The 17,694-nt window shown below is 45.5% G+C and overlaps 1 protein-coding gene across 2 annotated transcripts in view; it reads right to left on the reverse strand.

The window, feature by feature from the left end:
* Positions 1-10,403, reverse strand: part of LOC139380752 (A kinase (PRKA) anchor protein 11) — a 29,700-nt gene extending 19,297 nt beyond the window's left edge. For both annotated transcript variants that reach the window (XM_071123749.1, XM_071123750.1), the window contains exons 1-9: positions 10,324-10,403; positions 10,074-10,184; positions 9,938-9,991; positions 9,345-9,476; positions 8,347-8,608; positions 4,523-8,208; positions 4,205-4,375; positions 3,782-4,101; positions 3,222-3,368 (exon numbers count right to left, since the gene is read on the reverse strand). In XM_071123749.1, coding sequence (XP_070979850.1) covers positions 3,222-3,368; positions 3,782-4,101; positions 4,205-4,375; positions 4,523-8,208; positions 8,347-8,608; positions 9,345-9,476; positions 9,938-9,991; positions 10,074-10,184; positions 10,324-10,386 — 4,946 coding nt within the window. In that variant the 5' untranslated portion in view covers positions 10,387-10,403. The remainder of the gene's footprint in view (positions 1-3,221; positions 3,369-3,781; positions 4,102-4,204; positions 4,376-4,522; positions 8,209-8,346; positions 8,609-9,344; positions 9,477-9,937; positions 9,992-10,073; positions 10,185-10,323) is intronic.
* Between the last annotated feature and the right edge of the window lie 7,291 nt (positions 10,404-17,694).

Below are 17,694 nucleotides of genomic sequence, written 5' to 3' on the forward strand. Positions count from 1 at the left end.
TAAACCTAACCTGCTCCAACTAAACCTAACCTGCTCCAACTAAACCTAACCTGCTCCAACTAAACCTAACCTGCTCCAACTAAACCTAACCTGCTCTAACTAAACCTAACCTGCTCCAACTAAACCTAACCTGCTCTAACTAAACCTAACCGGATCCAACTAAACCTAACCTGCTCTAACTAAACCTAACCTGCTCCAACTACTGCTGTTCCCAATGCTGCTGGGGAGACAACCGTTCAACAATGGGCACACACACAGTCTTAGGCATGGGAATCAGTTCGGTCAAGCAGGTTCATAAGAGACCTGGTTGATCTTTCTTACCTGACAGCAACAACTGCTTTAAAGCATTACATGATCCATCTCAATATGAGGCTCATACAATAGTTTTGGTCCTGAAAAAACAATCAAAGCAATAACTGATGACTGCCCAATTATGTTAGATGAGATCACTGCATACTAGTCTTCACTTGTGAATTCCACTGGGACATCCAGCTGGCAGCTGGAGCATCACAACACACTGTAGATCCGACAAGGCCCTTGAGCTAGGCACTTAACCCTAATTTGCTCCAGGGGCACAGTACTACTATGGCTGACCCTGTAAAACAACACTTTTCACTGCACTTATCAAACCAAATTGTATTAGTCACATGTGCTGAATAAAACAGGTGTAGACCAGCGTAGCCTAGTGGTTAGAGCGTTGGACTAGTAACCCAAAGGTTGTAAGTTCAAATCCCAGAGCTGACAAGGTAAAAATCTGTCGTTCTGCCCCTGAACAAGGCAGTTAACCCACTGTTCCTAGGCCGTCAGTGAAAATAAGAATTTGTTCTTAAAGGACTTGCCTAGTTAAATAAAGGTAAAAAAAAAAAAGTGAAATGCTTACTTACAAGCCCTTAATCAACCAAAAAATAAGTTAAAATAAAATAAGAATAAGAAATCAAGTAATTAAAGAGCAGCAGTAAAATAACAAAAGCGAGACTATATACAGGAGGCACTGGTATAGAGTCAATGTGCACTGGTTAGTCGAGGTACCTAGCCGACAATATGTATTTTTTTGTTTAGTTAAATTAGCCCTGATTATCAGGCTGGCTGGAACCTGCCCACTGCGTACTCTGGTATGTAAAGAATGATGTGGAGACCTAAAAATAGCTCCACCAACTAGTTAAATGATGACCTGAGCTAAAATACTGTCTTCGTAGCTGTGGTTTATGAAAGTGGTATGCTGAGAGATTGTTAAGAAGTCAATCAGTTCTTCTAGGGTTTGAAAACCCTTACAATTGAGCCTTTCCTTTCCTGAGTTACCTAGTTTATTTGTTGACAGTTGGGAGACAGTTGGGAAAGTATTTTGAAGGGAGAGAGAGAAGCTAATGAATAACAAATGGTGGAAGGACTTTGTTCTTGTGGAAAGGGCCTGAGGCAGAGAGAGAGAGAAAGGCTGCTACAGACACACCTTAAACAAATATTATCATACCTTCAAAATAACTATCTGTTCTCCTCACACATTCTCCCATTCAGTATCTGGGGAGATACATGTTGACTGGGTCTGCTTCCATAGAGATATCAGGCTGAGCCAGGGAACGTCAATAACTCTCCTCCAACCGTGAGACTGGGTGAGACCATGTCACTCTCAGAGCATTACATCAGATTCACTAACAGACCAGTATGTGTGTGTGTTTCTATCATTAAGGAAAATACATTTATCACTTAAAAGTGATAAATTATCCTTATGATGCATTAACTCAAACAATCTCAGCAGAACTTGGCATTAATCAGCTATTTAAATTATATAACATTTGAGAGAATATATGTAATGTAATATTTGCTCAAATCAGAGATAATTGTTTCTCGGCAGCAGGAGGTCCTACAGGTTCCCAAACTATACATTCTGCTGATGACCTCACATCATCCAGCAGCCATCCGACAGACAACATGGAGAAACCCGTCTTGTACTGATCTCAACTCAGTCTCACAGCATCAAACCAGCTAATCCCCAATCACCACAGTCACCTTAAAATGCCATGGGAAATGCCATTTGACCTCTTGATTGAAAAATAATAGAACGACAGATTTTCACCTTGTCAGCTCGGGGGATCCAATCTTGCAACCTTACAGTTATCTAGTCCAACGCAATAACGACCTGCCTCTCTCTCGTTGCACTCCACAAGAAGACTGTTACGCCTGTTACGCGAATGCAGTAAGCAAAGGTAAGTTGCTAGCTAGCATTAAACTTATCTTATAAAAAACAATCAATCATAATCACTAGTTAACTACACATGGTTGATGATATTACTAGATATTATCTAGCGTGTCCTGTGTTGCATTTAATCTGACTGAGCATACAAGCATACAAGTATCTGACTGAGCGGTGGTAGGCAGAAGCAGGCGCGTAAACATTCATTCAAACAGCACTTTCGTGCGTTTTGCCAGCAGCTGTTTGTTGTGCGCTGTTTATGATTTCAAGCCTATCAACTCCCGAGATGAGGCTGGTGTAACCGAAGTGAAATGGCTAGCTAGTTAGCGCGCTAATAGCATTTCAAACGTCACTCGGTCTGAGCCTTCTAGTAGTTGTTCCCCTTGTCTGCATGGGTAACGCTGTTTCGATGGTGGCTGGTGTCGTTGTGTTGCTGGTTCGAGCCCAGGGAGGAGCGAGGAGAGGGACGGAAGCTATACTGTTACACTGGCAATACTAAAGTGCCTATAAGAACATCCAATAGTCAACGGTTAATGAAATACAAATGGTATAGAGGGAAATAGTCCTATAATTCCTATAATAACTACAACCTAAAACTTCTTACCTGGGAATATTGAAGACTCATGTTAAAAGGAACCACAAGCTTTCATATGTTCTCATGTTCTGAGCAAGGAACTGAAACGTTAGCTTTCTTACATAGCACATATTGCACTTTTACTTTCTTCTCCAACACTTTGTTTTTGCATTATTTAAACCAAATTGAACATGTTTCATTATTTATTTGAGGCTAAATTGATTTTATTGATGTATTATATTAAGTTAAAATAAGTGTTCATTCAGTATTGTTGTAATTGTCATTATTACAAATAAATAAATAAAAATCGGCCGATTAAATCGGTATTGGCTTTTTTGGTCCTCCAATAAAATCGGTATCAGCGTTGAAAAATCATAATCGGTCGACCTCTACTTCAGAGAAACTAAAAGAACAGAGCAGATTAGTTTGAGACTACATGATGTTCTGTGTGTTCCCTACCTGTCGCTGAGGTGCAGGAAGCTGCTGGTCTCGTCGGGGTGCTCGTCCTCAAAGCTAAGGTTGGACCAGCTGCCCAGACTGTCATCTCCCACACTCAGACTGAGCTGCTGGGACACGGTGGACTCTGTGGCCTCCCTGCCTGGAGAGCTACCACAGGGACATGGAGAAAGGGAACCAGACACAAGAATAAAGATACAGAATCTTTATACAGAGACATACAGTTCATAATACTATCAACATTAGGGACTGAGAGAACTAGTTAGTAATCAGGATGGTGGACCTCTTCTTGGCTCCTTTACTATTGTTGTGTAATCTGGTCAAGTACAAAATTGCGAAAATTATGGACTCTTCAATTAATTGCCCAAGATGGTGCGTCACAAGAATTAGTCAAACCCTTACATATTACTAAGCATCATGGTTAACCATAAGGAAATCCATGTGAACAGTCATGGAATCTTATGGGTCTTGACTCACCATGTGGTTGCTCTCTACAACATTAGGGCTCGTCACAGATTGGTGGTGTTGTGTCTTACACAGACTTTGCCACAATGTATTTGTACCTGAGGTTGGCAGTCTGGCATGCGTTGGACAGCGCGGACGTCATGATCTCTGCGGTCAGACTCTCGGCAAAGCTTGGCCCGTCGTGTCCGATCCCGCTGTCAGCATTCAGGCTGGTGTTGCTCAGCTCTCGTTTCGCCCCCTCCATTGCCGTAGTGACGATCTCCTCTGCGAACACTGCCCTGCGGTCCAGATCGATGTGGATCTCAGGGATCTCCAGGCCACACACCCCCACCTCCCCGTCTGGCCTCCTCCTCTGGCCTGCTCCTGCCCCAAGGATGTACTGCCTGCTAGGCCACGAGCAGAACGGACACTCGATGACCTGTAATAACAAACATGAATACTCAAGAACTGTATATAAAAAAATGAGTGGGTGATAGACCATAAGTAATCCATCAGAAAAAAAATGGCTGACACTTCTTGACCTGGCAGTATCGGCAGGTTGTCTCCCCCAGCACAGAGCCCACTGCTCCCCCCTCAGACGGTCTCTCAGAGTGGGCGTGTCTGTCTGGACCCTGTTGGGCTGGGTGTCCGGCCGAGGCCAGGCCCATCTCCAGCGTGTCGTCCACTATCTTCCTGGCATAGTGCTCCATGACCTGCAGAGACAAATGCTGGGAATTGGAGAAAGCTGAAGTCTAATGCTACAATGATAACATGAATCAGACTGCTGTTAATTCAATGTGTACATGTTTTAACAGTATCTTTCCCTACTTAAATAAAATTATGAACTAAACCAAACTGACCTGCATGACTCCACTGCTGTAGCCTCCGTCGTCCAGGCAGCCTGTGCTGTGGTACTGCCTGCCCTTTCCCTCGTTGGCCAGCAGGGGGCATGAAAAGGAGTTCCTGATCAGGTTCTCTGCCATGTCCTCCAGCTTGAATTTCTGATACAGACACGAGTCAGTCAGGGACTTGGGTAGTCGGTCTGACGACACACAGAGTTTGCGTGTGACGTCACAGGTGATGTTGTACGCCAACAACTCTGCGAAGTTCACCAGCTCCATGTACTCCCTCTGGCTCCCATCATCAGAGTCGCTGGAAGGAGATCCCACTCTCCCTGCTTCGTCCATGGGTACAGACAGCTCAGCGTTGGGCCCCCTGCAGCCATCCTGGTGGAGCCTCCTGGAGGAGTGGTGCCTGGAGGAGGAGGGTCTCTTCTTCATGTTGCGGGCAGCATGGGCCAGGCCCAGTTTGATGGAGCGATAGGCCAGACGGCTGGCATACTGATCCAGGACCAGCTCCCTGCTGCCTCCCTCTTTCTTCAGCAGCCTGATGAGGTATCCAGCATACTCATCTGTCACACTTTCACAGCTGGGGTAGTCAGAGGACAGGCCAGAGCTGGCAGTAGATGTGGAAATTGACGGGTGGAGGACAGAGGAGAGGAGGTCACCAGACCACTGTTCAGCCAGATGACCCACTCTGCAGCCCCTGCTGTGTTCACTGGGCTGGAGTTGGTTGTGGTGGTGAGGGCATTCCCCTGACCAGTCCTGGCTGGCTCGTTTGACTGATCTTTGACGACACTGTCCTGACCCCATTATCCTCTTCACGTCACTGATCACCTCTCCTGCCACCTCGCCAGCGTAGATCCACAGCGTGTTAAGGGTCTGCTCCGAGAACTGGGCCACGCTGTCTCTTCTCTCCTCCACCGTCCTCCTACCTCTATCCTCCACTCCTCCCAGAGTGCCCATCTCTGTCGCCATGGAGACGATGTGGCACGCCAGGCGCTCTGCATAATGGAGGGCTCCCTTGTCGGCCATCTTGTGTCCTCCAACCAATAGGTTGAGTTCTGGCTGTGGACAGTTTCCTGTCTCGGTTCCAGAGTTAAGCCCTTCTACTCCACCCTCGTCTTCCTCGTTCCCGTCTGCCTCCTCAGACAGAGACCTCATCAGTTTGAGCATGAAGTCAGCCTTGTCCATCTCAGAGGGAGACTCTTTGGGCTCAGGCCCTGGCTGGTAGTGTGGGGTGGGAGGAGGGGTGGCGGGAGAGAACTCCTTGGCCAGTTTGCCTTTCAGCTTCTTGGAAAACTGCTTGATCTGCTTCTCCTGGGACACCTTGTTGGGATGCTGGGGGGTGGAGGGGGGCGTCCCAGGGGTCCCGCTGGACTTGCAACCAGTGCCGGGAACCATCTCCTCACCGGAGGCCATCTTCCTGCCTTCCCGGCCGTCCATCTCCAACCCTGGAATCTCTAAAGTATCCTTCATCATCACAGGCCGGGTCTCTGAGACAGCTCTGCTGGACCTGGAGCCTGACTCACAGGTCACTCTCCCTGGGTTCTGAGAATGAGGGTGGAGAGAGGAGTGGGAGGTCTGGTCAGTGACAGTACCCTCCTGTCTGGATGGAGGTCCCCGACCAACAATGGCTTTAGAAAGGAAGTCAGCACAGTCCTCCACCTTCTTCTTCATCTTTGTGGCAGTCATCAGCTCACACGCTTCACTCACTATCATATCCACCATGTTGCCAGATAAGTTGTGAAAGGGGGTCTTTGGCAGCAGGTCAGTCTGTGTGGCAGCAGTAGCATCAGAGGCGGCTGTGGTCACCATTCTGCTCTCTGAGCTGCAGCTCCTCTTGGGGCTGGTCTGGGAGGTGTGGGCCAGGCTGATCTTACACTGGCAGATCTCTTCTGAGTCGTGGAAGAGGGCCTGGCCTGCCTGGGGGACAGGTACACAGCTGGCCATCCCAGACACACAGAACAGAGCCTTCTTCACAGTACAGCCATCCTCCCCTGATGGACTTGGGCCTTCCTCGGGAGGGTTAGGCTGGTGGTCAGCAGCAGTACTGCAGGTAGTGTGTGTTTCGTCAGTGCTGACGTTGAATGTGTTGTCCAGAGAGACACTGATGGCTGCTTGGGTGGTGAAGGCCACGTCAGCCTGGGACAGTTCGATGAAGGCCTCCTGGAGGACAGACTCAGAGAGGTCCGAGGCATAGGAGGACACCACCTCCTCATCGTCCTCCTCCCCCACGCTGAAGGACCAGTCACTGGGGGTGAGGGGGGTGGAGGGGTGGGAGAACTGACACACTTCCATCATCCCCTCATACACTAGCTCCTCCGCCAGGTCGGCGGCAAACTGAGTCACGGTGCTGTTGAACATCTGCTTCTTCACGGTCAGGAAGTCCTTCAGAGCGCCCGACACTGCCTCTCCCACCAAGAACCCAGCCAGCCCGTTGATGGCCCGTTCCTTCAGGACGTAGGCGCGGCGCATGCCGATCTCCTGGAAGGCCATCTGGAAGACAGACGAGGTGAGTCTGGCAGCCAGGTGGCAGAGGGTGGTGGTGCAAGAGGACACTCCCTTCTGCAGGTCTCTCAGAGCGCTGCCCAGACTCATCTCTACCAAGTCTGTAGCGAACCTCTGGATGCCGTCCTTCAGAGACTGGGGCTTCTGCTGAATCTTGGAGACAGTCACCGTCTCCTGGATCTCAGACAGCTTCATGACGTGTCCAGACTGGTTCTGGAACTCCTTGTGACAGACACAGCTCAGGTTCTTGTTGTCGTTGAGGTTCACGGGAGACTGGTATCCACACACGGAGCCCAGGATCTCCTTGGACAGACTGCTGGCAAAGTCTGAGTAAGTCTTGTAGAGGGAACACAGGTCCTGGGGTTTCTTTAGCTCTGACTCATCTCCTCCATCTCCCTCTGTCTTCCAGAAGTAATCCAGAGCTCCATCTCCGAGTGGGCTGAAGGCTGAGGAGCTAACGGGGCTGAACAGAGGACCTCCACCTTCCTCACAGGAGGTCCGGGCCGGCCGGGGGGAGTCAGGGGATCCATATGGAGAGCCAAGGGGGAGGGGACTTCTGAGTGGGGTGGGCTTCTTCACATTCGCAGGGAGGGTGCGCTGGTCAAACCGGTGAGGGTTCATGGTGGAACAGCTTCGGGACACTTTCTTGGACCCTGACTTGCCAGTACCAGAGTACTTCTTCTTCTGGTCTGGGCCGGTAATGATAACAGAGGAAGTCGGGTCTAAAGGCAAGGTGAGTGTACAGCTCTCTGAGCTCAGCTCGTCTAGGTCGTCAAACTGGTCAAAGCTGTCGAAGAACTCGCTGACCTCAGAGTCAGAGTCCTCCACCCTGTCCGTCGGCCCCCCGGGGATCTGAGGGATGTCCAGTGTCGCTTTGAGACTTTTCTGGTAGCCAACCTCATCTAGAAAAATGATTGGACTAGGGCTGGACCCGTCCGACTCCTCTGATTCGCTGACAGGACGTGTGGGGGAGGGGAGCCGGGCTCTAGGGCTGCAGAGGGTCCACTGGGAATCTTCCCTTCTGGAGCACTGTACGGTAACGGACACCTCTGGAGGAGGCCTACGATTGGTTGAGGACATCCTGTGGGAAGAGCTGATTATGATCCTGGAGCCTGATAGGACCTTGTCTCTCTTGTGGGCAGGGACTGTCTGGGAGGCCACATCACGGTGGTTTCCATGGAGATAAGAGTCATCGGCTAGGGAGAGAGGGAGATAGAGAGTGGGGGGGTAAATGTTTTGGTCTAAATTTACTTAACACTTAAGGTTACGCAATAATAACTGAACACATCATGCTCTATTGAACGTTTATCTACATAGAGCTGTGATGAACCTACCGTTGTTATTCTCTCCAGTGGCCTCCTCTTCTAGGTGTTCCAGAGCAGTGACAAAGTCATCTTCGATGGAAGACACAGACTGGTTGGTGTCATCGTCCTCGGGCTGGCAGGGTTCTGCCGTGCCCCTGTGGAGGGCCTGGAGCTCCAGGGCATAACGGACCCCCGCAGCATAACGCCCCAGCAGGCCCACCAACACACCAACAATGGCCTGACTCGGGCTGGAGCTGTGCCTTACAACACACACCGCCTTTAGCGAGCACTGCTGCAGAGGATAGAGAAGAAACAGTCAGAGTTTGCTGGCTGCCTGGTACAATAGTTTATTCTTACTGCCAAGGGACAATTAGCTCGTTGAGGAATAAAAAACTAGGTCTGCAGACTGTCAGCGCCTGCCTAGACGCGCTAATCATCGGACTGCCTAGACGCGCTAATCATCGGAGAGTCTTTGGCTTTGGAAACTCACAGGAATTCACGCAAGAGTTCTCTTTCCTTCGGTCTGTGTCTTACAGAGAGAGGGGCTCTACTGGGACAGTCTTGTTATGTCTACATGTCTGATTGTGGTCTGAGGTGTTGTTGTATATGCAGAATAGAACACTCAGTGTCACTTCTGTCTTGGCCACCGTGGGTAGAGGCTCAGTTTTAGTTGCACTGCCTGTCTGTATATCTGTATGTCACACACACTGTAACCACAATGCTGCAGAGCCAGACTGAACACTAGCACAGACACATGGGACCAGGCAGGACAATGTGGCAATCACTGGTGAGAAAACAAGCAACCACACTATCCCAGAGATCTGTATACCTGGCTAGGTTCAACAGGGTGAAAACACAGAATCTCTCAGGCCTTTACAAGCAGCCTGAGTAAGGTCCTATGAATCAGCTTCAAAACTATATTGAACTCTTATTTACCTGTGAAATACTGCATTTCCTCTGAAGCAGTCTATAGACCTGAGAAACACACAGTCTTTCCCCTATTAGACACGTCCTCCTCTCATGTCTACCTGTGTAGTAGAGTCCCTCCTGTCGGCTGGTTTCCTGCTGTCCTTCAGCAGCAGCACCTCTTCGTTCCTCAGGCTGGTAACGTGGGGAGACCTCAGGAGCTCCGCCAGGTCCCCTGGGAGAGACGACAGGGCCTGGGAACGAGGACAGAACATCACACAAATAATACGTTAATAACACATCACTTAAAGTGGCAATCAGCAGTTGCTACATCCATTTTTGGACTTAATTCATTAATTATAAGTTCCCATTGATTCTTGAAGAATATAACTTATAAATAAATGCCTCATGAGTTTAGTTCAACTGTCATACCCCATCAGAACCCAAAATATAAGCTTGTTTTACTCTAACATTTGTAAACAAAGTAAATGTAAACAAACATTATAGCTTCAAAACATGGTTCAAACTATCATTATTTTCATATCATGGATGGTCAGTCCTTGCATCCACAGCTCTGTCTATGAATGTGAGAGTGGTTACATTTCTCCAGCCCCATCTCTCAAATTTTTACAGAAACGCTTTGTTATTGTTTCTACTGCTGAGTGCCGCATTCATTGAACTACAAAAGAGTCAGAGCTGGTGCAGTACGTCTCACCTGTAGAGTTAGATCCTCCCCTTCAGAGAGGCCAGGCAAACACACAAAATTGATCTGAGGGAAGAAAAGGACAAGTCAGGGAAATCCTCAAAATCATGAAGTCATAATCAAAGCGTGTGTGTGTTGTGATATACACCTCAGTCAGGCGTGGTGAGTCTCTGGTCTGTAGCTCCAGTCCCATGCTGCACAGCTCCTTCCTGCTCCTCAGAAGGCTCTTCAAACACTGAGGCCCACTGTCACGCACCGTCTACTCCATACACACAATTAGAGGGTAGCTTAGGTTTCACACATGCACAACCTCACACACAGTACCAGGTTATCACCATTTAAATGAAATCAATCGATCAGTCAATCAATGAATTAGAATATGGCAGTCTGACACTAACCTCTTTCCTGATGGAGGCTCTGGTCCTGAGAGGAACTCCTCGGATACGGGCACAGGCGTCCATGGCAACGCAGGCTGGGTGTGGCGGACTAGCCACTCACCTGTAGAAGGAGAAAGAGGGGAAGGAGAGAGGTGGGAAAGAGGGAGAGATATTATACTTAAACATTTTATATCATTCAATTCTGATTTACTGACAATTCTCAAAGATTAGAATGAAAAACAACAATCCTAGTCTATTGCAAGTACAGCTGCAAAGGGAGGGGATATTATTGGAAACTTTACAAGTTCACCAGTAAACTAACAGAATTTTGCTATCTTTCAAGGAGTTTATGTAATCTATCACAAGAATATCAGAGGTATCTGTAATAATCTCCAGCCCCCTGTGGCCTTAGCACATGTAGAATCTACACTGAGTATACCAAACATTAGAAACACCTTCCTAGGAACACAGCCTCAATTCGTCACGGCATGGACTCTACACGGTGTCGAAATCATTCTACAGTGATACTGGCCCATGTTGACTCCAATGCGTTCCACAGTTGTGTCAAGTTGGCTGGATGTCCTTTGGGTGATGGACCATTCTTGATACACACAGGTAACTGTTAAGCGTGAAAAATCCAGCTGCGTTATTTTGTCTTGCCCATTCACCCTCTGAACAGCACACACACAATCCATGTCTAAATTGTCTCAAGGCTTAAAAATCCTTCTTTGACCGGTCTCATCCCCTTCATCTAGAATGATTGAGGTTAGTTTAACAAATTACATCAATAAGGGATCATAGCTTTGACCTGGATTCACCTGGTCAGTCTATGTCATGGAAAGAGCGGGTGTTCTTAATGTTTTGTTCCTAATGTCTTTATACTAAACCCTCTTTGATAAGACTCAGTCTTCATCCACTCTCAACACAAACCCTAATCATAACAGGAAGTCAGCTGTAGAGGTCAAGAGGTTAGATGTACCACTGCACAACAACACAACCCCAGTCACCTCAGAAAGACAAACACTGGTGGAGATGAACTGAACTGATGCGCTCAAGCAAACACTCAGATTAAGTTCAATAAATTCAGAAATCATAAAAGCAGATATTCTTCGATCAGGTTTCCAGCAGCCTTAGATGTTGGCCTAGTCACTGTCTGATGTCTTCCTTCAGGCTCCAAGCCAGCACGGACGATCAAACGGCCGTAGAGAGAACAGGGGTGTGGACCCGGAGTCTGAACACTAACCCAGGGCAGGAGAAATACACTTGGTAAGCATGAAAGAGCAGCTAAAGACAGCAAAAATATTTACAGTGAGCGAGGAAGAAAGTTTCCCAAGAAATGTGAGCTGTTCTTTGAGGTGCTGTCCAAAGCAGCTGGTTGAATCTGAGTCTAGACGGCCAGTCTTTGATAGGATGCCTGTCCTCTATGGGAACCAACCAGGGGAAATAATGAATACTCTCTTTCTCTTTCTCTGCTGTCCCAGGACCTCCTGGTCTCTTGGCTGCTTTGGTGGGGTTTTCAGAAACAACAACGCAAGCTGTTAGCAGCTAACCTCAGCTATGTACTGACCCCAATGCTATGACCATAGAAATGCAGCTCAAACTAGGAAGTATAGTTTTGCGTGACTGCTACACAGCAGCAAACTGACAGGCCTCTCTGTCTCTACTACTGCAAGTTGTATTTTCTCCTGATGGTTTTGATGATGCTCAGTTGATGTGTCTTATACCATGGCATTTTAGTAACACATTTTATTTACATTTAGGCTTATAATCATACTCAAATCATAGACTTTGCACAAGAAGCTAGTGCAGAGAATGTCAAACTATGGGGATATGGCAAAATAGAAATGACCTATACTACATGTTCTTATGGTCTCTGTAAGCAGCTTGGCATGAATTGTGTAAGGGCTCAAAATAGGTCAGCCTTTGAGGCGTTGCAGCATGAATGTGTGACTATGTGGGCAGATGGGTAAACAGGGGAAAGAAATGCAGTAGCACACAGGAGTGAAACTACAGCTGAAAATTCAGATAACCTTTTTCAGTAAACCATACATCTTTACAACTAGGTAATACACAACACAAAAACAAACAACAATAAAAGATCTGACAAGGCCCGCAGTTGTTGTTGGTGTAGCTACATCATCATCTGCTGGGCTGATACTAGGAACTGCGTTCTATAGCCTACTGAAAATAGGGGGAGTGGTAGCTAGCTACTTTTGCTATCAATCTTTCATATTAGCTCGCTATAGATTGCCATTGTAGGTGGTGACAGGCCTGTGTCGCATCTGTATTATACACTAACGTTAGCTACCTTATGTGCTATGAAACCGTCCATAACCGCCTGTGTGGTTGACCACAACAAACATGCAAGCCAGCTGATCAAGCAACGAACTAACGTTAGAATTCGCTCCAAATAAGTTTTACTAGTAAACAACTTTCTAACTTCTCGTTCAGGAAAAAAAACTGTAGCTATATAGCTTGCTAGGTAACTGCAAACACGTTTATGTTATGGCAGGCCATAATTTACGGCCAGTGTCGCATTTTCACAGAGGAAATGGAAATTATTATTTGATAGTCCCATTACCTGTGACATCCCACTATAGCAGTAGCGTAACATGTTGGTTTAGTATACTCTGTGCAAATCAATCACCTATCTTAGCTAACTAGCAAAGTGTCAACAAGCTAGCGTAAGGGTATTGACTAGTTAGCTAGCTAGGCTAACTGTCAAACATTGTAGCTAGTTAGCAACGGACAATGTTCCACTGCACTGTCATTATGCTAGCTAGCTGGTGTGAACATATACGAAACAATTGTCCTCTCATGTCATTAAATAATGACTATACAATCATTTATCGTCAATTCACCACAAATATGGTCTTTCAACCTCCCACTCCTGTTATTCTCACCATTTAGCAAGTGTTGGACTAGAAGCGAGATGATATTCCACTGACTGACAGTTCATTCCATGAAAACAAGACTGATTCAGGCAGTAGTAATCACTCTCTGAGCTCTGCTTTCCCTCGGCGATGGAGAAGCACAGAGTAGTCGATTGCGTGATGTCATGTCTAAGAAAAGATGCCATGCCAAGCAAAATTCCAGTCAAATAAAATGGACTACATCAAGTACAGATTGTTTGTGAGGCCTGGGTGTCTTCAGCACTAAATTGGAAGTAGGCTGCCCCATTCATAGAGGCTAAATGCTTTAGCGCCTTTTGACAGTAGGCCTATCTTCTGACAAGGGGGTGTTAAGAGCCCCGATGCTTGCTGTGAACATTAACAGGCATCGCGTGTTTCCCAATGGCCATATCTCCATGTTACAGCGTTCGTTTATGGAAAAGTGACAGAAGACAAAGGCGACCACCTGTGCTAATTAGCTATGTAGTGTGTTTCAAACACCTGACCTGTGTGTAAGCGTAACTCGCAGTCACACGACTTGGATGTTACATATTTGATGATTTGAGACTCAACTTAATAGGCAATAAAATGACTTTACTTTAAATTATTTGGCAGGCTTTGTAGCACAGTCTCCGCGGGTTTACTCTCTAAGCAGCGTTAAAAATTCAACAGATTGGCTAGTGAAACGCAACCTCTGAATGGACCAGCAAACTGTCAATGCTGTACAGTTACAGGATCCGGTGCACTGCAAACGTCAAATTGTAGGGAGAGGATTCCCGTAATAAATAAATATGCAGCTCAATTTAGAAGCAAACCAGCAAGGGGGCATCAAGCAATAATTAGTCTACTAGCAAAGGCCTACTGGTCTTTTGGAAGGCCTATGTCAAAATTGCTTGAAATGTATAATTTACGTATGAAGCTTGCATTTTAAATGTGTTTTTAAAATGTATTATTACTGTGGCAAAGAAGCACCTCCACTTGCACTCTCCAAACTGCCGCCGGTGGAGAGCGCTTCTCTTGTCGAAATGTTTGCTGTTGCTTTCTCAATTTTAATTAAATGCAGTGGTGAAAAGAACTTACGTAAACATACTTTAAAATACTACCTAATTAAGTAGTTTTTTTGGGGTGTCTGTACTTTACTATTTATATTTTGACAACTTTTACTTCACTACATTCCTAAAGAAAATGATGTACTTTTTACTCCATATATTTTCCTTGACAACCAAATGTACTCGTTACACTTAGCAGGACAGAAATGGTCCAATTCACACACTTGTCAAGAGAACGTCTCTTGTCATCCCTACTACTTCTGATCTGGCGACCCTACTGTCTCTGATCTGGCGACCCTACTGTCTCTGATCTGGCAACTCTACTGCCTCTGATCTGGCGTTTCTGAATGATGTCTGAGTGTTGGGGTGTGCCCCTGGCTATCCATACATTTCAAAAACACAAACAATTTTGCCAACTGGTTTGCTTAATATAAGGAGTTTGAAATGATTTATACTTTTACTTTTGATACTTAAGTATATTTCAAAGCAAATACTTTTAGACTTTTACTTAAGTATTATTTTACTGGGTGACTTTCACTTTTACTTTAGTCATTTCCTATCAAGGTATCTTACTTTTACTCAAGTATGACAGGGTACTTTTTCCACCACTGATTAAATGCATATATGGTAAATCTATATTCCATCTTATCCTACAATAATTGCTAGCGTTTCATCATTCCATCTCAGCATGGCGTATTGCAACACTTAAACATGTCTGTTTCATGTTTGAAATGATACATTTTCATTTAGGCCTACCATTTCTCTCTGACAGGGTCGATATGTTTATTGTCCACATGAACATTCAGCAAGATGCATGAGGTAGAAGTTCCATTTATGTGTATGGTTTCCTTTGTTCACATTTCCCGTGATGTATGATATAGCTCTTTCACCATGGATTACCAAGCCCTGTAAATGTATCTACACTGAGCAGGATAACCTGCCTTGCCTTCTGCTGATTTCCCTTAATTAAGACTGCTATAAGGTCCCTATTTTACAATTACGTCATCAAAATGTGTTATAAATAAAATAGTGAAAATGGCTGTCTGATAGCCTCAATAAATAGGCACAGATTTGTGATTTGTCATTTGGACTTGAGACTTGACTTGAAAAAATGTGACTGGACTTGACTTGCTCTTAGAATGTATGACTTGCACTTGACTAAAGACTTGACCCATTCATTCTACTTGGGACTCTACTTGAGACTCAAACCTTGTGACTTGAGACTTGCTTAATAGCCTAATAGTGACTTGGTCCCACCTCTGGTAACTCGGGAAGTCTAGCGGAACTCAGTATAGTTCAGTGGGATGGAGGCACCCATAGCTGAATGGATCTGTAAAAACCTGCTACAGTAAGTGTATCTTTTTTATTTGAGGAATTCTTTCCTGCTGATGAACGATAAGGGCCATGTGTTTAGAAAGTGTTATTGCAAGTGATAATTATTGACCTTTCAAAAAATTTAAACACAGCATCAGGATTGTAGAACCAGTCGTGGGTGAAGCTAACTGCTGAAAACTGGGGAGAAGGCAGAATGCCACTAGAGTTTTTGTTTTTGAGCTAGATTGGAAGGACAATACTGCCCTACCAAGAAAAAAGGCAGTAACTGTTCATAGAGTGGAACTGTCACGCCCTGACCGTAGAGATCTTTTTATTCTCTATATTTGGTTGGTCAGGGTGGTCAGGTGGGAAACTCTATGTTCTTTGTTTCTATGTTTTGGCCGGGTATGGTTCTCAATCAGAGACTGCTCTGCTACGCACGAAACCCTGACCCAGAATCAGGTCGTCTATCGTTGTCTCTGGTTGGGAATCATACTTAGGCAGCCTTTTTACCTTTTGTATTTGTGGATAGTTGTCTTTGTTAGTGGCACTATAGCCTAAGTAAGCGTCATGGTCGTGGCCTTGTTCTTTGGTTTGTTGGCGACATTTATCAATAAAAGAAATGTACGCTCACCATGCTGCACCTTGGTCCGGTCATTTCCACGACGACAGCGATCGTGACAGGAACTGAGAAACTGTTTTTTATTTACCTTGGTTTCACAGTAATTTTATGCAGTTACTGCTAACATGTCTGCCATTTTCTCCAAAACACAATACAATAGAGGCAGGATACTTGTCCACATGATTAAGCATGTATTTAATGTAGTAAAAATGACATTAACACATTTTAGACCAAATTAGCAGTTTGCCATTTTGTTTGGAAGGGCAGAGTAGTGGCACCAGGAATCCAAGTTCCTAAGAAAAATAAATTATTTAAATCAAAATGTCTGAAATAACTGTAAAATCTGCAGAACATTCTTAGCTTTAATGGTTCATCATCAGGTTTAATGCCTCCTCTTCTTAGAGCGACAGCCTCTCTTCTTTTTCATTTTTCATTTCACCTTTATTTAACCAGGTAGGCTAGTTGAGAACAAGTTCTTATTTACAACTGCGACCTGGCAAAGATAAAGCAAAGTAGTTCGACACATACAACAACACAGAGTTACACATGGAATAGACAAACATACAGTCAGTAATACAGTAGAAAAAGTCTATATACAGTGTGCAAATGAGGTAGGATAAGGGAGGTAAGGCAATAAATAGGCTATGGTGGCAAAGTAATTATAATATAGCAATTAAACACTGGAATGGTAGAAGTGCAGAAGATGAATGTGCAAGTAGAGATACTGGAGTGCAAAGGAGCAAGATAAATAAATACCGTATGGGGATGAGGTAGTTGGATGGGCTAATTACAGATGGGCAATGAGGCAGTGATCACAGAGATCTTGGTTGAAAAGAGCAGAGGTGTATTTGGAGGGCAAGTTGGTTAGGATGATATTTATGAGGGTTCCCGTGTTTACGGATTTGGGGTTGTACCTGGTGGGTTGATAATTTAGATTGTAGGGTGGCCGCGGTGTTAATCATGTCCCAGTTTAGGTCACCTAGCAGCATGAGCTCTGAAGATAGATGGGGGGGCAATCAATTCACTGATGGTGTCCAGGGCACAGCTGGGGGCAGAGGGTGGTCTATAGCAAGTGGCAACGGTGAGAGACTTGTTTCTGGAAAGGTGGATTTTTAAAAGTAGAAGCTCAAATTGTTTTGGTACAGACCTGGATAGTAAGACAGAACTCTGCAGGCTATCTCTGCAGTAGATTGCAACACTGCCAACTTTGGCAGTTCTATCTTGCCAGAAAATGTTGTAATTAGGGATGGAAATTTCAGGGTTTTTGGTGGTCTTCCTAAGCCAGGATTCAGACACGACTAGGACATCCGGGTTGGTAGAGTGTGCTAAAGCAGTATATAAAATAAACTTAGGGAGGAGGCTTCTAATGTTAACATGCATGAAACCAAGGCTTTTACGGTTACAGAAGTCAACAAATGAGAGTGCCTGGGGAATAGGAGTGGAGCTAGGCACTGCAGGGCCTGGATTAACTGCTACATCACCAGAGTAACAGAGGAGGAGAAGGATAAGGGTACTG

This window comes from Oncorhynchus clarkii, chromosome 22, assembly GCF_045791955.1.
Source record: "Oncorhynchus clarkii lewisi isolate Uvic-CL-2024 chromosome 22, UVic_Ocla_1.0, whole genome shotgun sequence".
In the NCBI taxonomy this organism is placed as follows: Eukaryota; Metazoa; Chordata; class Actinopteri; order Salmoniformes; family Salmonidae; genus Oncorhynchus; species Oncorhynchus clarkii.